The sequence below is a fragment of the Clarias gariepinus genome, chromosome 16 (genome assembly GCF_024256425.1).
Source record: "Clarias gariepinus isolate MV-2021 ecotype Netherlands chromosome 16, CGAR_prim_01v2, whole genome shotgun sequence".
Lineage (NCBI taxonomy): Eukaryota > Metazoa > Chordata > Actinopteri > Siluriformes > Clariidae > Clarias > Clarias gariepinus.
Window position 1 is genome coordinate 175,001 of NC_071115.1, and position 24,035 is coordinate 199,035.

Sequence of the window (24,035 nt, forward strand, 5' to 3'; positions counted from 1 at the left end):
AACCACACCCACTAATCACATCAAACACACCCACTAATCACATCAACCACACCCACTAATCACATCCATCACCACAGTTTAGGGTAGACGGTGTGTTGTACACTTACCCTCTGTCTGCTCTCTAATGATGGACGAAAGGACACAGTGTGTAACAGAACAGAGAGACAATAAATCTTAAAATAATATTAAATTGTGATATTTGAAGAACATGAGAAGAGAAATAAGCTTACTCGTATTCTTCTTCTACATCAGACATGGCTCAGACTCTGGAGTAAAGAAAAGAGAAAAAACAAATAAAACAAATGCATTGAACTAAAGACCCGTTAAGTTCATTCACACAGTCTGACGATGGGGCGTCAGCAATGTAGAGTAAAGATAACGGGTCAGTTATGTGGTGCAGTGTGATGCTTTGAGTCCTGTCTCTCTCTCTCCCTCTCTCAAGACCAGTGGTTCTGAGCCCTTCAGGGAATAGTGTGTAACCTCCACACAGTGGACTTCATGTTAACTAAAAGATATTTTGCCCTCAGAGCTCACAGGTACAGCAGGGACTGATTTATGGTCTCTCCATCTGATATCACCCACATGAGGACGCTTCCCTTTGGAGTCCCTTCAAGGTTTCTTCCTGAAGTTATCTAAATATCACCTTCAGCCGGCCATTAGGGACAACTTGATGAAGGCTGGCGATGGGCCCGGGGGTGAGGGGTGGGTGATTATGGGGGGGGGGGGGTTGGTTGGGGCGATGACACACTCTGTGGCCGCAGTGTGAGGGAGTGCCATGTGTCTCCGCCGTGACATCACCCCGGTTGCTGGAGGAGAGATTGATGTGGTGAGAACAGGTGGGAATGTACAGATGGCAGGAACAGAATGAGATTCAGTGTCTCACACCTTCTTTATTTCTCTTCTTTCTTTTGTTTCCAAATTGTTTGCAAACTCGGGCTTGGTTTCGTCATGGGGACGCCCGCTCCCTGTTCTAAATATATCAGTCTAATCTCTTATCCTAACTGGGGAACAAAGATTAGTAATAATCTCTAAAATGGTTTGGCCCTGATGGTTCTGTGCTGGTTGGCAGAAGGTTGTGAGTTTTAATCCCACAGTTGTGTCACTCTGCCTCAGTTCTCAGAAGCTGTAAACAAACCCCAATCGAATAAAACGTCTTAAATGTCTGCGCTGTTGCCAGACAGAACTGCACTGAACTCGATGCCAGTTTGTGTCAGCTGGTACAATTTATAGCCGTTGTGTCGCAGCCATTATTTATGAAGCACATAGTTTTCGTCACCCTTAATCCTCATTCTCCAGCCTTCAGCACGCTGATCCTGGATACAGTAAAGAGCTCTTTGTGATCGAGGCCCTGTCACCAGCGCGGCTATGTTTCACGGCCATAATCAGCTCCACACGCCTGTTATAGAGATGTGTGTAAATATATTAAGATTTATACTATAGTTAGTTTGATTTACTCGGAGAGATAAGACTCATTAAACACCTTCAACTCAAACCCTCAGAAGGTCCAAATGTGGCTCAGGCTCTGCATCCTGCAGTGGAATAACAATCACCAACTTACTGTATACCTGAAAACTGGAGTTTTTAATAAATAAATAAATTAATTTAAAAAGTGTTTGTGCGGCAAAATCAATCAAAGAAATCTCTCAGAGGGAAGTTATTGCAGAATGTGTGTTTAATAAACTAGAAGTCCACTGGAAACACCATACAATTTAGAGCAGTGTGTGTGTGTGTGTGTTTGTGTGTGTGTGAGTGTGAGTGCAGCCCTGGTGGTCACACTGGTCATGTGGAGATGATGAGATGATGGACTGAGGGTTAGAACATGATCATGTTTCTATCTGTGGATGTGTGAAGATCCTGTGAGGAACAAAGCTTCACTTCAGTCAAGGACACGAGGGGAGAGCGGAGCCGCGTCACAGCACATCACCACGGAAAATTATTTATATACACAACAGGAAAAAACTAAATCATTACACCCCCCCCCCCCACCACCACACACACACACACACACACACACACACACACACACACAGTGACTTAAAGGATGTGAACATCAACCCATATGAGATAAAAAATGAAAGTTGCTCTGGATAACAGTTTCTGCCAAATGCTGTAATGTAAATGTAAACCCAGACGTGCTTCATGAAGATATGATGTGTAAAGAGTGTGTGAAGAGTGTGTGAAGAGTTTGTTGGAATTGAAGAACTCGAGTGTCCCGTGTGTGTGTGTGTGTGTGTGTGTGTGTGTGCTGCTCAGGGGGGCACAAACTTTTGAACTAAAAACATAAACGTATGGACTTTTTCTTCCTGTCAGTCTGTGATTAATGATTCTCTCTTTAATGATGTTAGTTATAATAAAATCAAAGAATAAAAACATTAGTGCGTGAGACACGACCTGCTCATTCACAAACCCAGTAATAAGGAGAAGTATTAGAGTGTGTGTGTGTGTGTGTGTGTGTGTGTGTGTGTGTGTGTGTGTGTGAGAGAGAGAGAGAGAGAGAGAGAGAGAGAGAGAGAATAAATCAGAACAGTGTGTTTTTACCTTAGTGAGCTGTGGAGGATGTCACCGTGGATGAGTTTCTCACACACACACACACACACACACACTCTATCTCTCTGTGGAGCTGCAGTGATTGTAGTGGGGAACAATAGGGGTCTTTTTATACCCGCGGGGTCGGAGCGGCTGCGGCACACGGCCACGGGCGGATTAACACAGAGCAGAGACAGAAAGATGACCAGCAGAGAGGATTACAGAGAGACAGCGGCGCTGAGCTCACGCTCCAAACACAGGGATAAAACAACCGCCACAAAAATAGCGCCGCGATTTAAGGACAACTGTGTGGAGAAGCCAGACGCAAAGGAAACGGGGACACACGTCTGGCCAATCAGCTGAAACATCTGAGGAACATCAGAGGACAACATTTAAAACAGACCGCTCGGAAATTAGAACGTAAATGGCGTCAAACTAAATTACTAGTATTTCAAATAGCATGGAAGGAGAGCATCCTGAACTATAGAAAAGCTCTTAGTGTAGCTAGATCAACATATCTCTCCACTCTTATAGAAAATAACAAAAATAATCCTAGATTCTTATTTAATGCTGTAGCCAAATTAACCAGAAATAAGACCACTGCAGAAATCTCCACAACAACATCATGCAATAGTGAGGACTTCATGAACTTTTTTAATAATAAAATTGTAAATATTAGGCATAAAATTGAGGTTTTGAAACCGAACAATGTAATTGATGCAGATGTTAATCTAGCCATGTCAGACCAGAACCTAGAATACTTTACTCCCCTTGAAGAGAATGAACTAATTTCACTCATCTCTTCTTCAAATTCATCAACCTGTATATTAGATCCTGTACCGACACATTTTCTTAAACAGATAGTACCAGCAATAATAGAACCCCTGTTGAGAATAATTAATTCTTCACTCAGCATTGGTTATGTTCCAAAATCTTTTAAATTAGCAGTTATCAAACCAATAATTAAGAAACCTGACCTCGACCCCTGTCAGCTGTCCAGTTACAGACCAATATCAAACCTCCCCTTTATCTCTAAGATCCTGGAAAAGATAGTAGCGGAGCAGCTATGCTCATATATACATAGAAATGGCATACATGAACTGTATCAGTCAGGATTTAGGCCTCATCACAGTACAGAGACAGCACTCGTTAAAGTAGTAAATGACATTCTATTGGCCTCTGATCAGGGTTGTGTAACTATGCTTGTATTACTTGACCTCAGTGCAGCTTTTGACACTGTTGATCACGCTATTCTTCTTCACAAATTAGAAAATGTAGTGGGAATTAAGGGTACAGCCCTCTCCTGGCTCAGATCCTATCTGACCCATCGTTATCAGTATGTAGACTTAAATGGTGATTTTTCTGCATGTTCTCTAGTGGAGTTTGGTGTTCCGCAGGGTTCAGTTTTAGGTCCACTGCTTTTTTCCCTTTACATGCTTCCTCTGGGCAACATAATCCGTAAGCATGGTATTAGTTTTCATTGTTATGCTGACGATACACAGTTATATGTCTCAGCAAAACCTGATGAGAAAAAACAGCTTATTAAAATTGAGCAATGTGTGCAGGACATAAGAAATTGGATGCTAATTAACTTCCTTCTGCTAAATCCGGATAAGACAGAAGTTCTAGTCATAGGACCGCATACAGCTAGGAGTAAAATTTTAGATCACACCGTAACTTTAGATGGCCTTTCTGTTCCATCAAATGCAACAGTGAAAGACCTTGGTGTGATTATTGATTCCAGCCTTTCATTTGAAGCACATGTAGATAATATTACCAGGATAGCATTCTTTCACCTCAGAAATATTGCCAGAATAAGAAATTTATAAACGACGCAGAAAAACTAGTTCATGCTTTTATCACCTCTAGGTTGGACTATTGTAATGCCTTACAGTCTGGTTGTTCAGCTAGATGCATAAATAAGCTTCAGCTAGTCCAGAATGCAGCAGCAAGAGTCCTCACCAGAACCAGAAGATATGAGCACATCACCCCTATCTTATCTTCACTCCATTGGCTCCCTGTGAAATTTCGCATTGATTTTATAATACTACTCTTGACATATAAAGCATTAAATGGTCTCGCGCCGCAGTACCTGAGCGAACTGCTAGTGTCTTACGATCCGCCAGGCCTACTTCGATCAAAGGATGCAGGCTGCTTGTCAGTACCGCGTATTATGAAAAAATACAGCTGGGGGCAAAGCTTTTTCTTACAAAGCCCCAAAGTTATGGAATAGTCTTCCAAATAGTGTTCGGGACTCAGACACAGTCTCAGTGTTTAAGTCCAGGCTAAAAACCTATTTATTTAGCCAAGCATTTTTATAAATAGATTAGCCTTAGGTAAAGGAGCAGATCTGGGGGACTCATGGACGTAGAGTATTATGGTGAACTGGTATGTTTGGATGCTGTCTTCCTCACTCTCATTGATCACTCAGGTTTGCTGACGGTGAGGTGATTGTTTGCTTTACATGTCAGGAAGCCCTCATGTCTGTGTTTTCTTCTGGCTCTCCCTTTTTTGTTATGCTGTTATAGTTAGTCCTGCCGGAGTCTCTGCTTGCACTCTACAGTTAATATACATTCACATTATACATTGTGTGACTGTGACCATACCTAACTGCCATCTCTCCTCTTCTTCTCTTTCCCCCCCTCTTTCTTTTTCCTCTCTCCTCCTGTCCCCCCCCTTTTACTCTTTCTCTCTCTCTCTGTCGAGCTACACATGTCGTTCCTGAGCTGCCAGTGATCCAGACTCCCTCTGCCCTCCGGACCTGTCTGACCCATCCTGGTGCCCCGCTTCTGGCTGAAGATCTCGTCACATGGATGCCCCGTGTGTCTCTCTGGGATGCGTCTGGTGTCTGGGAATGATTCTCTCTACCTAGAAAATGGTTCTGGCCTTGACTGGTGTTGGCAACTGTTTCTCTGGGGACTTGACAGTTCGATAGTTCATGACTGGAACTTCTTACAAGTCTACCTGGGTCTTCAATAACCACCTGGACTCCATATTAACATCAATTAACATCAGCTATTATAGCTGAACTGCCTCCCACCCTACACACTGTATAAATGCAGATCATTTACTGCTTTCTGTTTCACCCAGATGAGGATGGGTTCCCTGTTGAGTCTGGTTCCTCTCAAGGTTTCTTCCTATTACCATCTCAGGGAGTTTTTCCTTGCCACTGTCGCCCTCGGCTTGCTCACCAGGGACAAACTGACCATTTTGATTCATACAAATTCACATTTCATACAAACTTAAATAATTCTTTTGACTATGTAAAGCTGCTTTGCGGCAATGAAAATTGCTAAAAGCGCTATACAAATAAAATTGAATTGAATTGAATTGAACATGCATACAGTTATGTTCAAAATAATATCAGTCCAACATCAGTAACCAGATCAATAATTGTTTTGGGGAATAATTATATTTCTTCATGGTAAATATTTTACTTCTAGGTGTAGTGGAGTGATAGAAAACCAACAGACCCAACAGTCATGACTGGATGCACCTGATTCTGTGTAATAGAATCATTAATTGAAATGGAGTGTGTTCAAAATAATAGCAGTGTGGAGTTCAATTAGAGAGTTCCCCTTATTTAAGGATAAATTCAGAAAAGGTTGTCCTGTGTATTTCTCTCTGAAAATCAGAGTAAAATGGGTCGTCCAGACATTGTTCGGAAGAACAGAGTACTTTGATTCAAAAGTTGTCATAAATCAAAAGTTTTGAACTTTTGAATCAAAAGTTGTTAGAGATGGAAAAAAACCTACAAAGAAGCGCAGAAAGTGATAGACTGCTCTGCTAAAATGATATCGAATGCTTTAAAATGGAGACCAAAACCAGAAAGACGTGGAAGAAAACGGAAAACTACCATTCGAATGGATCGAAGAATAACAACATTGACTCACAGAACATCTAAAGTTACCTGTTAGTTCTGTTACTATTAGAAGACGGCTATATGAAGTCAAGCTGTCAGCAAGAAGCCCCGCAAAGTCCCATTGTTGAAAAAAAGACGTGCTGAAGAGGTTAGAGTTCGCCAAAGAACACACTGACTGGCCTAAAGAGAAATGGGACAATATTTTGTGGACTGATGAAAGCAAGATCGTCCTTTTTGGGTCTAGAGGACGCAGACAGTTTGTCAGGCCCCCAAACACTGAATTTAAGCCACAGTACACTGTGAAGACGGTGAAGCATGGAGGCACAAGCATCATGATATGGGGAAGCTTCTCGTACTGTGGTGTTGGGTCTATTTATCACATTTCAGGGATCATGGATCAATTTTAGTCCATCAGAATACTTAGAGGTCACGTTGCCTTATGCTGAAGAGGAAATGTCCTTGAAATGGGTGTTTCCACAAGACAACGACAAGCGAGTAAGCGAGCAGCATCTTGGTTCCAGACCAACAGGATTGACGTTATGGAGTGTCCAGCCCGATCCCCAGACCCTAATCCAATAGAAAACTTGTGGCCTGACGATTGTCACAAATATGAAGCAGTTCTCAGAAAGCAGGTTATAAAACTAAATATTAGTTCAGAGATGCAGAAGAAAGATTAAACTTTAAGCATTTTTGTTTAAACAGCATTTTGTTTATCACTTTATAAAGATGAATGATGACACTGCTATTTTTTTGAACAGACTAATATTTGTTTTTCTTCACTTACATTAAACTAATAATCCATTTTCCCCTTTTTTTCTTCATGTTGTGATTCAGAGTAGAACGTGCAGGGAGTCCAATGCATTAATGTGACTTAAATTACAAGTTATTATATGGATATGGAGCTTTACTCACTTTTTTTAACACAGTTATTATTTTGAACATAACTGTATGTTTCAAAGTTTTTAAATACTGATTCTGATGCTTATCTCAGAATCTACAGGGTCTTTCAAAAGTTTGTACACCCCCACTCATCCAGAGAGATTTGTTTATTTTCACACACCAGTAAAGTTAGATTTTACATGCGTGTGTATTCAGAGTAAAAGTCTTCACTACATACAGAGAGGCCCAAAAACTGTACACACACATCAACAGCTGTTATCAATGGCCTTTTTAAAAACTTAAATTGAACTTTGGGAGCAATGTTAATTATGTTGTGAGAACCTTCCTCAATGACATTCTGCAGGACGCAGAGGTGCAGAAATTCCCTCCTCGTTCCCTGGACTTAACACCCTTCGATATCTCTCTGTGCAGAACATTAAAGGATGTGGTGTACCGTAGAAAACCACCTACATTGGCTCCACTATGGCTAGAAATGTATTTGACTTAAACATGACATACAGCTACCCTTCTTATATAAAATTTTTAAAAAATGAAGTCAGAGAGAAGCAGAGGTGCTAAAGGTAACTTGGATTTCAAATCAATAACAAACAGCACTGCAGATACAACAAAAGTGACCTTGACCTCTGACCCCCAACCTGTGCTCAGTTAATTCTTGAGTCGACTGGATGTGCCGAGTTTAAAGATTTTTCCTCACGCTGACTCTGAGGTGTCATCCTGACAATGAGACGGACGTGATGTCACCTTGATGTTGACCTTTGAATTTCAAAATCTAACCAGTCGATTGATGTGAACATGTAGAAATTTATGATAACTTAAGAAATTCCCTGAAGGCCGTCCTGTGATATAGTGTTCGTGAGAATGAGACGTAGAGACGTAGAAGCTGAAAACACCATCTCTTGGGGTACAGCTGGTGCTAACGCAGCACAAAATATATAAATAATTTAGAAAAAACAACTGATAACATTCATCTATTTACTGTTAATGTGGTGGTGAGCACTGCTGTTAAATCATCTGTATTCAGCCGTCTGCCGGTCAGTCATGATCAGTCCTGCGAAAGCAATCAGACTAAATACAAACATGCTATCAGGGCAATATTACAAAATTTAGAATGTATTTTCACACCATAAACAGTGTGACGCATTGTAGTTGAGACATGGTGTGCGTCTCTCTTCTCCATTTTGAAAATCGCAGAACTGTGATTCGCCTTCAGAGCTCAAGCAGTGAGTGACGGCACTCTGATCCAGTGACGTTTGGCTTTTGTTAGTACATTAAGCAAAATGATGTTGGGGAGCTACAATCCAACTCCCACTTAAATCTCCCCTGAATGTGCCGGGTTTCACATGTACATGTGCAAGGGTGTGTGAGCTGTGCAGCTAAATCTCATGTGTGCCACGCCCAGGGCCCAGACTCTCAGGCATCCTAATGGCAGCAGATTCCAACATGTCTGCCAATTTTTCATTTTTTGAGCATGTTAAGACCCAAAAAGGCCTCAGATGCTTGAAAAACAAAAAAGGCTTTAGAAGAACTAGAGTGATCTCACACACTATGATGACATGGGGCTGATGTTATAGTGCTAGAGCTCTAAAAAGAAAGACGTGCCATAATTTAGATTGTTTAGAGCCAGTGTTCCCCTGATGAGGCTTTGAACACTACAGACAGCCGACATGTGAGGAACCTCTACAGGAACTCCTCCAAGACTCGTTGAAAATCACTCCAGGAAACTGGGCGAGAGAACGCAGAGAGTGTGTAACACTTCCGTCAGAAGAAGTATCTAAAATATAAAACTATTTTTAAAAATAAAACTATACATTTTAGTTTATAAAAATAAATAATTCGTTTACACGTTTGTTACTTACTCCATGTGTTATTAATTAGTTTTAATGTTTTTACTGTCGTTCTTCAGCAAGAAAAATAATTAAAAAAAATTTTTTAGGCGCACTGCACCTCCAGCTCTTCTTCTGGCATTGCCACCCTGTGCCCTTACCCCCGCCTGCTGTAGGGGTGCCACGGCCCAACCTCCGACCCTGACGTCCTAACAAGCTCGACTACGTGAAGAAAAGAAATTCACAGTACTGCAGTGTCCATGATAAAAACAGTCCTCTTCTGCAGTGTGAACGTTAATCAAATTCCATAAAAACAGTTTTGGAATGATTCTCTCTCATCTCTAGTTATCATCTTCTCTCTCTGGAGTGTTAAAAGCAGAAGTCTAGTCTGGTGGTGAGACGTGAGTCATGGAGTACACAGATGAAGACATCTTCCTGTTCCTGCTGGAGCCAGCAGAAGCAGAAGTTCCAGTGATACTTTGAGAAGTGTGTGAGAACACACACTCAGATCTGCTTGGCTTTATGACACACAGCTGGCGATGAGTAATGATTTATAACCACACTGTTCAGGGTCTCACCACTGGATCCCTTTTCAAGCCTGGTTCCTCTCTGGGTTTCCTGCTGATGCCGCCTCTGGGAGTTTCTCCTCACCCATGTAGACTCTAACTTGGTCTTTAGAGATCACAATCAGCATCTGGATTTCTGTGAAACCACTGTGTCAGTGTTTGTTTTACTGAGATTACTGAATCCTTATGTAATCCATAGTTAGTCCCGCCGGAGTCCCTGCTTGCACTCTGCACTAAATTCATACATTCACTTTATACATTGTGTGACTGTGACCAGACCTAACGGTTATCTCTCTTTCTCTTCTGCTCTCTCTCCCGGTCCCCTTCACTCTGACTACACATGTGTCTCCTGAGCTGCCAGTGATCCAGACCACCTCTGTCCTCTGGACCTGTCTGACACGTCCTGGTGTCCCATGGATGCCCTATGTGGTGACAGGGGACGGTTCCACTTTAACATGAAGACGGTCCTGTCCTCGGCTGATGCAGACAGCTGTTCTCTGAGAACTCATGACTGCAGTCGCTCGATAGTTCAGGACTGAAGTTTCCTACAGTCTACCTGAGCCTCCAATAACCAACTGGACTTCTTATTAATTAAAACACATCTCCTGTTATACTGAACTTCCAGCCTCCTAACACACAGTATGAGTGCAGATCAATCCCTGCTATCTGTTATCACCCAGATAAGGATGAGTTCCCTGTTGAGTCTGGTAAACACACTCTGGGTTAAACAAACTCAGGATACTGGGGTCAGGGTTAAACACCTTCAAGGTTAGGGGTCAGGGATAAACACCCTCAGGGTCAGGGGTCAGGGATAAACACTCTGGAGACGGCCCTGAGCATCAGCAGTATTGTTCTCCCAGCAGTGGTTCCCTGGTGGATCAGCGCAGCACTCTCTTTTTTCTCACTGATGAGGGATTTACACAACAGGGAAACACAAAGTCTTAGAGGTTTAAACACTGATGGACCCCATGCAGACAGACTCCACCCCAAACACACATCACCAATCAGCTTCATCACACACAGCGCTGTCTAACTATGAGAAACAGGACTGACGCAGGAATGGTGTTCTGGAATTAAAATAATGTTTCTAATATACAAAGCATAAAATGTACTACAAACAGAATGCTCATAAGACTCAACATCATACAAAATAGAAATGCTTTATTGGAAATAAACAAGGCGTCAGTTTAGGACGAGATTACAGGCATGGTCACTGTGAGGACCTAAAAGAAAGAAAAAGAAATGTCACTGATGTTCTCATAAAATGTCACACAATGTGTGTGTGTGTGTTTTACCTGTGTGTCAGTGTTGTACTGAGCTCCGCTGTTCTCCTGATCGATGAGAAATGGCAGGAAAATGTCCAGGTAATAGAGAGAGGGACGAGCGTGCAGCACCAACCGGTCCTCTCCTAAATCCAGCACCAAAGACCGGACAGACAACTGAGAGAGAGGAAGAGAGATGCTCTGTAAAGTGTGTGTGTGTGTGCACGTGTGTGTGTGTGCGCGTGTGTGTGTGTGCGTGTGTGTGCGCGTGTGTGTGTGTGTGTAGTCACTCACCACACCAGGCAGCTGCACCTCCGCAATCAAATACTCCACCTGACCAACAGGGGGCTCCACCACTAAACAGACCTTCGGCCTGACAAGAGAGGCACACTTTACTATTTAACAGCTGAACACAAACACACACACACACACACACACACACACACGTTAATAATAAAGCTTACCTCCTTACTGTGACCAGCTGTGACTGAGTCTCCCTGTGACACACACACACACACACACACACACACACACACACACACACACACACACACACACAATCATTTACAATGTATTCTATGCGCTTCTGTAAAGGGAAACCTGCGGAGTTACTCAGTTACTCAGTGTCAAAATATAATTTTTACAACAATAATAGTAAAAATTATAAAAAGTGATCAGAGCGTATTTACGTGTGTGTGTGTGTGTGTGTGTGTGTGTGTGTGTGTGTGTGTGTGTGTGTGTGTGTGTGTGTGTATTGTGCTGTTAGTGTGCAGCTTTCAAGTCAAGCGCAAGTGTCTTTCCTTTTGCAGATACAAGGACAGGACATGACTTACATTGGAGCTCTTACACCTGAGCGGGATAGCTCCCATGGGGATGACGAACTCAAGTCAAGTCAAGACGGCTTTTACTGTCATTTTAAACATGTACAGTTTGGTACACGATGAAACAAAACAACGTCTCTCCAGGACCAAGGTGCTAAATACGACAAATTTACAACATAAGTTAAGAAAAACTGACTAGCTAACTAACTAAGAAATCTAATTAGCTGGCTAGCTGAGACAAACCAGATTAACATCATAAATGAACAGAAACTATATAAAGTCCTATACAGAAAAAGACAACTTAAAGTGCACATGCAAATGTTCAGACACGAGTGACAACACAACAGCATAATATGTTTCAATGCTCTGTGGTAGTAATTTGAGGTAGTGGAACGAGAAACAGTAAACATTAACCTGTAGATATCAGCAGAAAAGAGTTTTTTGTGCAAATAACAAATATTGTGTAAAAGATCAATTTCAGGTTGGTATGTACAATTGTTAGATGGTTGTTGATCAGTGCGGTTGTGCATGTGTGTTTATCAGTTCAGTCCCAATGTTAAGGTGAATGGTTGTGTATGTGTTTATTAGTCCAGTCCCTTTGTGTTGAGGAGACAGATGGCCCGAAGGCTTCTGTATCTTTTTCCAGATGGCAGGAAGGTGAAGACTGAGTGTGAGGGGTGTGTCCGATCAGTCACAATGTTGTTGGTTTTACGGATGCAGCGTGTGATGTAGATGTCTTCGATAAAGGGAACAGAGACCCCGAAGATGTTCTCAGCTGTCCTCACTATCTGCTGTAGGGTCTTGCGGTCTGATATGGCACAATTATCAAACCAGACAGTGATGCAGCTGCACAAGATGCTCTCGATAGTTCCTCTATAGAAGGTGGTGAGGATTGGTGGTGGAAGCTGAGCCTTTCTCAGCCATCTCAGGAAAAAAAGACGTTGTTGGGCTTTCTTGTGCAAAGAGCTGGTGTTATGGGGCCAGGTAGGGTTCTCCTCCAGGTGGACACCCAGGAATTTTGTGCTCTTGACTATCTCCACAGAAGACCTGTTGATGCTGAGTGGGGAGTGAACAATCAACCATTTGTTTTATCGACGTTCAGAGGCAGGTTGTTGTCTTCACACCAGTCCGTTAGCCCCTGCACTTCCTCTGTGTACGCTGACCAACCACAGTCGTGTCATCAGCAAACTTGATGATATGATTGGAGCTGTGTGTTGCTACACAATCATGAATCAGCAGCGTGAACAGCAGGGGACTGAGCACACAGCCGCAGGGGGGCCCCAGTGCTCAGTGTGGTGGTGCTAGAGGTGCCTGAAGTCTCTCGGTCAGAGGATCCAAGTCCAGGATCCAGTTACAGAGGTAGGTGTTCAGGCACAATAGACTCAGCTTCCCGATCAGGTGCTGGGGGATAATTGTGTTGAATGCTGAACTGAAATCTATGTACAGCATTCTGACATTTTTAACTCCATGATGGTTCCTGATTTTTATTTCTTTCTATATTGTAAAGGAATGCTGAAGGTGTCCAAAAAATGCATTAATCTCCTTTGACCAGTTGATATTGAGATGTATCTGCTACTTATCTTCTGTAAAGACTTCATAACGCCTCTAATCTGAGTGTGTCTCTTTGGGATGCGTCTCGTGTCTGGGGATGGTTCTTTCTACCTAGAAGACGGTTGGGTTCCCATCCAAATGAGGATGGGTTCCCTGTTGAGTCTGGTTCCTCTCAAGGTTTCTTCCTATTACCATCTCAGAGAGTTTTTCCTCGCCACTGTCGCCCTCGGCTTGCTCACCAGGGACTATCTGACCATTTTGATTCATACACATTCAAATTCCATACAAACTTAAATAATTATTTTGATTGTGTAAAGCTGCTTTGCGACAATGACAATTGCTAAAAGCGCTATACAAATAAAATTTTATTGGATTGAATTGAATGTGTCAGTGCCAGATGGAGTGTGGTGGAGATGGCGTCGTCCATCAAACGGTTTGAACGTTTACGCAAACTGCAGTGGGTCTAGTGAGGGGTGCAGCAGGGTTTTGATGTGTCTCATGACGAGCCGCTCGAAAGCACTTCATGATGATGGGTGTGAGTGCAAAAGGGCGGTAGACATTGAGACAGGACACAGAAGACTTCTTCGTTAGGGGGGCTGATGGTAGACTTAAAGCATGTGGGAACGACGGCACTGCTCAGAGAGATGTTGAAGATGTCCGTGAGAGATACAGTGGATTTTTGGTTGATATTCTGTCTCAATCCTTTACCATAAACCTATGATAAAAATTATAGACCCTTCATTTCTTTGTAAGTGGGCAAACGTAGAAAATCTGTAGGAGATTAAATACTTATTTCCCCCACTGGGTTGACTCTGTATAGAGTTCTCCCTCACATCAGCCAATTTAAGACACAACGCCTGGTCGTCCAGATAAGGGGTGGTCTTCCTCGCCATCACATCATTCTGCATGTCGAACTGTGCGTAGAAGCTGTTTAACACATCTGGAAGGAGCTGTCACTGTCACTGTCACATGTCCTGTCGTTGGTGATAGCTTGTATGCCCGTGTGTCACCGCTGTTTCTAAAGTGGTTGTGGATTCTCTGGGCATGTGCGCGCTTAACCTCTCTGATTGTGTAAAGCTGCTTTGCGGCAATGACAATTGCTAAAAGCGCTATACAAATGAAATTTAATTGAATTGAATGGCCCAGGACAGTTTGTCCCTTTGCTGTTTTTAGGGCCACCCTGTCCCCCGCTCTGAAGGCAGAGTCCTGGGTCTTCAGAAGTGTACGCACCTCCGCAGTAATCCACAAACTCCCTAAAGCTGGCCAGCTCCTTCATGATTGCCTCGTCCTTAATAAACAGAGGCACGGTTGAGATCACCACTCACGAAGCGGGAGTAGACAGGGAGGTGAATTGGATCACAGTTCCTCTTGTACATATTCCAGTCTTTGTCAGTTCACTCATCAGAGGTTTGTCTTGGTCAGGAACACCACCCAAGCCTTCTTCATCAGGAAGGCATATTTTTTATGGGAAATTCGATTTGGTTTATGAGTGATTTGAAATACGAGCCCGCTTCCGGAATGAATTATGCTCATAATCCAAGGTTCCACTGTATCTGAAATCTAATATCTCCCTGTTCCTATGTCGTGGTGGGGATCATAGTTTTCTACAGCCTCCTTAGGAGGTCAGTACAGCTGCTGTTTAATTCTTAAGAACAATTAAAGTCATTCATTCAATCTCAAGTCAGTGCTCCCTAAATTCCATCAGTATGTGAACTTTGCAACGAGAGGGAAAAACACACTGGATCGTGTTTACACAAACATCTCAAGCGCATATTGGGCAGAGCCCCGTCCCCACCTTGGCTACTCTGACCACATGTCTGTTATGCTGAATGGGCTGAACAGTTTCTACATGCAGTTCGACATGCAGAACGACGTGACGGCGAGTAAGACCACCCCTCCCCAGAACGGCCAGGTACTATGTCTCAACTCAGCTTAGGTGAGAGAAAACTCTATGCAGAGTCAAGCCACATAAAGCTGCTGGACCAGACAAAACCCCTGGCAGAGTGCTTAGAGAGTGTGATGAACACTTGGCAGATGTTCTCACCAACATCTTTAACCTTTCTCTGAGCAGCGCCATCGTTCCCACATGCTTCAAGACCACCACCATCGTACCTGTGTGGAAGAAGTCTTCTGTGTTCTGTCTTAATGACTACTGTACTGTTGCATTCAATCTCATCATTATAAAATGCTTCAAGTGGCTCATCATGAGACACATTAAGACTCTTAAGCAGGACCCACTGCGGTTTCTGTATTGTCCTAACCATTTAACGGATGATACCATCTCCATCACACTCCATCTGGCCCTCACACACTTAGACTTTGAGACTGAACTGATAAATCAACAGACACTGACACATACTGATCCACACTATCAAACTCTTGTACGTACCAACCTGTAAATGCTCTTTTGCGCCATATTTATCAATTGCTAATTTGCACAAAATGTTTTTATCTTGCTGCTATTTCCAAAACATTTACTGTTTACTGTTTCTCCCACTACCTCAACTCATCAACTCATTACCACAGAGTTTCGTAATGTCATATTTGTCGCATTGTCACTTTGTCGCTCTTGTTTGCACATTTGCACGTGCACTTTATGTTGTCTCTTTTGTATAGGACTTTTCAGTTAACTTAAAATGACAATCTGTCCTGCCTCAGCTAACCAGCTAATTAGGTTTCTTAGCAGTGTTGGGTGTAACGCGTTAAGAGTACTTGGATTACTTTTTTGATGTAACGAGTAATCTAACACGTTAGTCACAGTCACAGCGCCTAATCACAGCGCCAAAACTTGCGGTGAATCATGATGAACCGTACTTAAGGTCACCGCGTGAAACCGCGTAGGTGAGATAGAGGTATTAGTAGTTAACAGATTATGGGCCAAACTTCGCTGAGTAATGAAGGTAGAATAATTATAAAGGTCTTGACTAAAACAACATGCATGAGGAATCACGAAGAAGTTTTCATTTTCTGTAATGGAAAAGTGCTCGAACTAGTTACTTAGAAAGTAACGCTGTAATGTAACTGATTACTTTTTTAAAGACAGTCATTTTGTAATGTAATTTGTTAATTTAAAAAGTAACGTCCCCCAACACTGTTTCTTAGTTAGTAAGTTAGTTCTGTTAATTTATGTTGCCAATTTATGTTATATGTAGCACCTTGGTCCTGGAGGAACGTCGTTTCGTGTCACTGTGTACTGACTGTGGATTACACAGTTGGATTACGAGCATAATTCGTTCCGGACGTGGGCTCGTATTCCAAAACACTCGTTAACCAAAGCTAATTTTCCCATAAGACATAATAGAAATTAAAATTATTTGTTTCACGGCCAAAAAAAAATATTTAAATATAAAAATTATTAACACAAAATATAAAGTAAAAATAAAACAAATTAACCTGCAAGTTAAGTATAAACTAATCCAGACAGTTAAGTTTGTCCATTTATTCGCACAGGCGCTGTGTGTGGGCTTTTCTCTCTCTCCCTTGCGCTGCGGAGTGTGTGTGTTTTGTGTGTGTTTGTGCGTAATTTGACACCGTGCCTGTTGTGTGTGAGTGCAGCACCCCTAGGGTTGCAAATGACGCGCGCACACACACATAACACACACACTCAAACACTGACACAAACTAGAGAGAGAGAGAGAGAGAGAGAGAAAGTGTGTGAGAACCTGTGCAGTGTCAAATTATGCCCGCGCACGTACACAACACTCAAACACTGACACATACTAAAAAGAGAGAGAGTGTGTGTGTGTGTGTGTGTGTGTGTGACACATAACACACACTCCGCAGTGCAAGAGAAAGAAAAACACACACACTCTCACACACACACGGATGTTGATTATACCAGTAAGAGACGAGCACTAAAACCCAGCAGGGAAGACGATTGCCCGCAGCACAAAAGAGAGAAAAAACGTTGGCTCAGTTGAGATCACGTGACGTTCGGCGTCAAATCAAGAAGCGCATGCGTGATACATGATACTCTAGACACAAGATAATGCTCGTTTTGCAAGTCAAAATTTATAAAAAATCTTTGCTCGTCTTGCAGGACACTTACAAACCGCGTTACCCATAATCCGAGGTTTTACTGTAAATTGTCCAGTGCACATGCAGCTTTTATATGCCCTCCGGAAGAACATCACAAACACTGCGCAAATGACGCATTGGCGCCTCATGAACCCCTTACTTTTGCCTTAAAACCTCCCTATGAACAGTTCATACGGTGTTGATAGGAACACCCTAAGATACTCATATGAACAACTTAATGTGCTGTTGCGGCACACATACAGCTACCGTAGGAATATGGGCTTCTGGAAATGTCTTTTGGATCTAAATGCTCCACCAATATCTGACGTTGTTGTTAGGTTGTTCCTAAGGCATTCCAGAGAAGGATCTACAAAGAGTGGACTTACTGCCGCGTTCTGAGAGAATTATGGACAAGACCATCGACCCAGCCGCCAACTTAAGACTAGGCTACAAAGGCTGCATTCTTCTAAGGCTGCCTCAAGAAGACGTAGGAAATACTCGAAAAATCGTTTGCATGGTGTTAGCAGTTGATCGTTTGGGTATTTGTGACTGCTGCTTAACCTGGAGGAAACTGAATTATATTACAGTAATATTATAAATATATTACATTGTCTGCTCCAATACATTGGTTTAGATAAAACTAAGCTGGCCTACAAGTCCACATACAAACATTAAGAAGGCGAAAGTCAACAGAACTAGCCTTGGTGTTCCAATACTTTGAAGGGGAATGTAACAAACACACACACACACACTATTATATATAAACACGTACTGAGAGCTGATCTCCTGAATGATAGGTTTGCTTTTGGTGCGGATGTTCTGCTCTGTCAGTGAGCCCATGAACTTCCTGTTTTTCAAAATCTTTATGTCTATAAAGAACAAAAACAGGAGTGTTAGTGATCATCAGACCTGCTGAACCACACCGACATAAACACGATCAGAATCAGAGTCATAACACATGGAAGAGTAACACACACAGCAGAGATCACAGTCCACACACTTCCTCATACAGCACACAGACACCACGCGATTGGCTAGTGGTGGTGTGATTGACAGGTGAGAAAGATTAAGCCCCTCCGTCCCTGAGAGCATTTGGAGACTCTGCCAGAGCGATCTATGGCATCGTTCGGGATCTTAACATGAGATCTCCTTCTCTGTAGGAACACCTTTAGGTGTGTGTGTGTGTGTGTGTGTGTGTGTGTGTGTGTGTGTGTGTGAGAGAGAGAGAGAGAGAGACACACACACACCTCTATTTAATTGTAGCTTGTATTTATTCTCCAGTCCCTCCAGTGATACTGCGATCACAAACTGCTGGAATAATGAATCCTTCTGTAACACGTACACACACACTATTATTATTATTGTTATTACTACTACACACATTAATTAATAATAATAATAAACACAGACACACACCTGACACTTCTGGAAGAACTCCTCATTAATGACGACATCATAAACTGTGCAGCTGTTTGAACCTGAAAAGAATTTTTACACACACACACACACACACACACACAGAAAGAGTTAAACAACCCCACAGAGGGAGCGACTAATGGAATGAGGAGACTAAACAGGAACAGGAAACACTCACTGTTGTCCATCTCAGCGTGCGCCTCGCCAAGACTCATGGGAACTTTATATCCTGTAGGATCATCTGACTCCAGCAGCTCCACCAATGCATCATGGGAAACGGGTGGAGGAGGCGGAACATCAGCTGATTGACAGATATTCACAAACACCTTCTGTTTATCTGGTAGTGTGAAAGTCTTCACACACAGACCTAAGGACGAGCAGAAACACACTCAGATTACACACTTTTAACACACAGGAACATGACATCTGAACTGGGGTGTGATTCTCCTGCACAGATTGTAAAATGTAGTAGGAATTAAGGGTACAGCCCTCTCCTGGCTCAGATCCTATTTGACCGATTGTTATCAGTATGTAGACTTAAATGGTGATTATTCTGCATGTTCTCTAGTGGAGTTTGGTGTTCCACAGGGTTCAGTTTTAGGTCCACTGCTTTTTTCCTCTTTACATGCTTCCTCTGAGCAACAGAATTCATAAGAATTCATGGTATTAGTTTTTATTGTTATGCTGATGACACACACACAATGTGTGAAAAACAAAAGAGACTGGATGTTAATTACCTTCCTTCTGCTTAATCCTAATAAGACAGAAAATCTGTACTAGGACCACATGCAGCTAGAAGTAAGCTTTCTGATCTTACAAAGCCTTAAAGTTACAGAATAATTCAAATAATCCAAATCTAGTTAAATCCAAATCTAATCAATGTGTAACTTAGACACAGTCTCAGTGTTTAAGTTTAGACTAAACACCTACATATTTAAGTATTTTTGTGAATAGATGTTTGTTAACCACCTCTGAGTTACAGTCTGTCTGTCTGCTATCACCGGGTGCTTCTCAAAGTTTCTTCCTCGTATTGTCTTCCTCAGCCTGTCACCTCCGTCTCCCCATCAGGGACAAACAGTGCGTAATTTATATCCAGAATAACTATTTGTGTAAAGCTGCTTTGTGACAGTGTGTACACCTGATCTCATCACCTGACACTCACATCACACACCTGCAACGTTAGCAATTTTTAAGAGTGCGTTCTCTGAACACCTGATTAATAATAAGGGCGTAGAAACACCTGGTGTCAGTTAAAGCTCAGGACAAGGCTGTTTCAGTACAGAACACTGAGACTTTATTACTGTAGAACTCTAACCAAAGGTCATCTGAAGGTCGCTACTTAACAGTGGGGTAAGTGTTGAGTCAGGTGGTTAAGTTCTAAACTTAACAACTGTATTTTACCCACACTGCACCTGTCTCTACACTGGGGCTACAGGAGAAGGGCAGATTAACATCATATCATTTTATACACATATGTGCACACACACACACACACACACACGCACACCTGGCTGTGGGCGGATGACTTTAGAGGGCAGGTTATCCGTCTGGGTTTTCCCCACGCTCTGAAAAAGTGAAAGAGACGGTCATTGATCCTCCCGGATCGCACACACACACACACACACACACACACGCAAAAATAATCAATCTGTTAGTTATAAAAAAAATCCAAAATACACAATGTGTGTGTAATATGTGATGTATGGATGTAGATGAGGTTTCACACAGACACACACAAACACACAGAGATAGAGAGAGATGTGTGTTTGTTTAGACACAAGTCAGGGGTCAGAGGTCATGAGTTTCAGCTCTAACACTAACAGAGAGAGACGAGGAAACTACAGCGAGGAAAAACAAAGTTTAACAGACTTTAATGGAACCAGACTTTGGACAGTGTGGCCCCGCCCCTCCCCGAGCAGCATGACCCCGCCCCCGGGTGGTGTACAGGTAGCAGGTGAGGTCACACAGTATTAATGAGAGTATAAAGGAGAATATAATTCATTATATTGATGTAATAACACTCACAGCTCCCTAAAGCACACATAACACACACACACACACACACACACACACACAAAATAAACCCTCTTCTCAGTTGTGTTGGACTAACAGCACTTACTTATTAACCTAGTTAACCCAGTGTAAGTGTGTATCCAGTGATGTAAACTTTAAAGCACTTTTTGTAAGTCGCTCTGGATAAGAGTGTCTGCCAAACGCCTAAATGGGCATCAGTGGGCGGTGCTGAGTGGAATTAAACACCTGCAGCAGATGTTGAAGCTCCTCCTCTTCCTGCAGCTCGGCCCGGAGCAGTGACGCGTCCGTTTCCATGGCAACACACGTTAGGCTAAGCTAGTCAAAACCTGTTTTAGACATAAATGAACAATTTTTAAAAACATTTCGCCCCCCCCCCCACCCCACACACACACACACACTCCCACTCCCTCTCTCTCACACAATGACGTAATACTTCAGTAAAGCCGCAGCCTCTCAGTTAGCAGTTTAGTTAATGACTCAGTTTAGTTAATGACTCGGTTTAGCTAATGATTCAGTTTAGTTAATGACTCAGTTTAGCTAATGATTCAGTTTAGTTAATGACTCGGTTTAGTTAATGACTCAGTTTAGCTAATGATTCAGTTTAGTTAATGACTCGGTTTAGTTAATGACTCAGTTTAGCTAATGATTCAGTTTAGTTAATGATTCAGTTTAGCTAATGATTCAGTTTAGTTAATGACTCGGTTTAGTTAATGACTCAGTTTAGCTAATGATTCAGTTTAGTTAATGACTCAGTTTAGCTAATGATTCAGTTTAGTTAATGACTCGGTTTAGTTAATGACTCAGTTTAGCTAATGATTCAGTTTAGTTAATGACTCGGTTTAGTTAATGACTCAGTTTAGCTAATGATTCAGTTTAGTTAATGATTCAGTTTAGTTAATGACTCAGTTTAGTTAATGACTCGGTTTAGTTAATGACTCGGTCTAAAGTAGCGCACAGTCTAAGTGAGAGATTATAGAGTAAATAAACACACACTCTGGTCATTACACTCACACTCAGTCCGCTGCTGCAGAAAAACACACACAAACACAACACATGCACGAACACATCACCCACTTCCGGGTACGTCATATCCGGTAGTCAGAATAAAAGTTCCGGAAGAGGATTATATATGAAGAGTCCTGAGCGCGCGAGTGTGAGGGAGTAAAAACTCCACCTCAGGTTCACACACAAGTACTGATGAAATGTAATGAAAATAAATGAAATATATAAAATACGGAGAACGGAAAATGTTATTATATTTATAAAAGGTTTTAATTAAAAAAAAATAATAATAATAAACCTGCAGGAAATCCTAATAAATGATGTAATGATCCAGAGTGTGAGTGTTATCGAGGCCGTGGAGGGCCGGAGACGATCCCCCAAAAACTCAAGACTCAAGACTGTGTCCACAAAAAGACTTTTTATAATAAGAATAATGTTTATTATTATTATTATTATTATTATTATTATTTATCATTCTCGTATGTGTGTGTGTGTGTGTGTGTGTGTGAGACCGGGTGCAGGTGAGGAGGAGAGTCAGGTGCTGGCCTGTGACAGTGAGGGAGTGGAGCAGTAATGACTCAGGATTCTCTACATGAAGATGTTTAACCTGGTGTTCATGTGTGTGTCATGTCCAGTCTTGCAACTCTGAGCGTCTCTCTCTCTCTCTCTCTCTCTCTCTCTCACACACACCCACACACACATACATACACATATATATTCACAATTCTCTGCCTAGCACACACACAGAGCTGGCTTTATGTCCCTTGTTCCCTTCACACACTCGTTTTGCTCTTCCGTCCAGAGGAAGTAAAGAAAGGAATCTCTCAGATATTTCGACTTTTTCAGAACAAAAACATCAGAAATGCAAATAACTTTAAAAAAGATCTTGAGCGTTGGGACCACCTCCATCTTTCATTGGGTGGAAGAATTAATACAATAAAAATGAATGTATTGCCCAAGTTTTTGTATATTTTTCAGTGCCTTCCGTTATTTTTAGCAAAATCTTTCTTCTCCAAATTAAATAATCAGGTTTCAACCTTTATTTGAAACAAAAAAACACCAAGAATTAAAAGAATTATACTGCAGAGACCTCGTGCGAAAGGAGGGATGGCACTTCCAAATTTCATGTATTATTACTGGGCAGCCAATATAAGAGCGCTGTTATTCTGGTTAAATAATGACATTAATCCCCGTTTGGACAATTCTGGAGGGGGCTTCAGTTAGGCCCACTTCTCTAATAGCATTATTGTGTTCTAAAATACCATTTATTCAACCAATCTCTAGTTTGACCTCTAATCCAGTTGTTATACATTCAGTTAAAATCTGGAATCAATTCAGACTATCGTTTTCCCTTAAGGAGTTACCACTGGCTGCCCCAATTGCTAAAAATTACATGTTTGTTCCGTCTATGATGGATGATGCCTTTAAAGTTTGGGCTAGAAAGGGTTTGGTCTCATTGTCTGAACTCTATATTGATAGAAATTTTGCATCCTTCGAACAGTTGGTGCAGAAATACGACATTCCCAAATCACATTTTTATAGGTACTTGCAGCTTCGGAACTTTGTGGCATTGAATTCTAATAATTTCCCATCATGCCCTCCACTTTCTTTATTAGATTCAATATTTGAATGTAAATCAGTCCAAAAACAAACTATACACAGGATTTATGAAATACTCAATATGTATGATTTAACACCCTTAGACTTACTTAGGAATAAATGGGAGACAGATTTAGTTGAACCAATTTCAGAGGAAATCTAGCACAAAATAATACAGGGAATCTTCTCATCATCCATTTGCCTTAGACATGCTGTAATACAATTTAAGATTGTGCATCGTCTACATTGGTCAAAAGTCAGACTCTCTAAGAATAAAGCTGATATAGACACCACGTGTGACAGATGCAGACAGGCTCCTGCAACTCTGCTGCATATGTTCTGGACTTTTCCAAGACTCTACATGTTCTGGACCAATATTTTTGAGACTTTTTCTGGAGTATTTGGAGAGACAGTAGAGCCAACTCCATTTGTTGCATTGTTTGGTGTGCCTCAAGAAAACACCAGTTTTAACCAAAGGGACAATTAAAATATTGGCCTTCTGTTCCCTTTTGGCTAGGAGATTAATCCTGACTAAATGGAAAGACCCTGATCCACCAACATTTAGCCGCTGGATAAGGGGAGTGATGTACTGTCTTAAACTGGAGAAAATTAGGTACACAGTTAGAGGGTCTACTGACACATTTTATAGTATTTGG

General features: G+C 41.9%; 2 protein-coding genes across 3 annotated transcripts in view; both read right to left on the reverse strand.

Annotated features, from left to right (window-relative positions):
- Nucleotides 1-2,640, reverse strand: part of tnnt1 (troponin T type 1 (skeletal, slow)) — a 20,108-nt gene extending 17,468 nt beyond the window's left edge. For both annotated transcript variants that reach the window (XM_053514024.1, XM_053514023.1), the window contains exons 1-3: nt 2,539-2,640; nt 231-266; nt 108-121 (exon numbers count right to left, since the gene is read on the reverse strand). In XM_053514024.1, coding sequence (XP_053369999.1) covers nt 108-121; nt 231-256 — 40 coding nt within the window. In that variant the 5' untranslated portion in view covers nt 257-266; nt 2,539-2,640. The remainder of the gene's footprint in view (nt 1-107; nt 122-230; nt 267-2,538) is intronic.
- An 8,178-nt stretch (nt 2,641-10,818) lies between these two features.
- Nucleotides 10,819-21,140, reverse strand: pih1d1 (PIH1 domain containing 1). Its single transcript, XM_053515277.1, has 10 exons — nt 21,004-21,140; nt 20,252-20,309; nt 18,923-19,111; nt 18,745-18,806; nt 18,576-18,657; nt 18,101-18,197; nt 11,404-11,436; nt 11,234-11,312; nt 10,973-11,116; nt 10,819-10,900 (listed from the first exon to the last, which is right to left on the reverse strand). The coding sequence occupies exons 1-10, from the start codon at nt 21,070-21,072 to the stop codon at nt 10,865-10,867; spliced, it is 849 nt and encodes a 282-aa protein (XP_053371252.1). The 5' UTR covers nt 21,073-21,140; the 3' UTR covers nt 10,819-10,864.
- Nucleotides 21,141-24,035: the final 2,895 nt, after the last annotated feature.

Bases quoted from the DNA above. Each gene is read 5' to 3' on its own strand.
- pih1d1 (XM_053515277.1), bottom strand. From the start codon at position 21,072: ATGGAAACGGACGCGTCACTGCTCCGGGCCGAGCTGCAGGAAGAGGAG. The intron at 18,658-18,744 runs GTGTGTGTCTGT...TACGTGTTACAG, and splicing joins AGTTCTTCCAGAAGTGTCAG to AAGGATTCATTATTCCAGCA. The intron at 11,117-11,233 runs GTGAGTGACTAC...CCTCTCTCTCAG, and splicing joins AGGTGCAGCTGCCTGGTGTG to TTGTCTGTCCGGTCTTTGGT.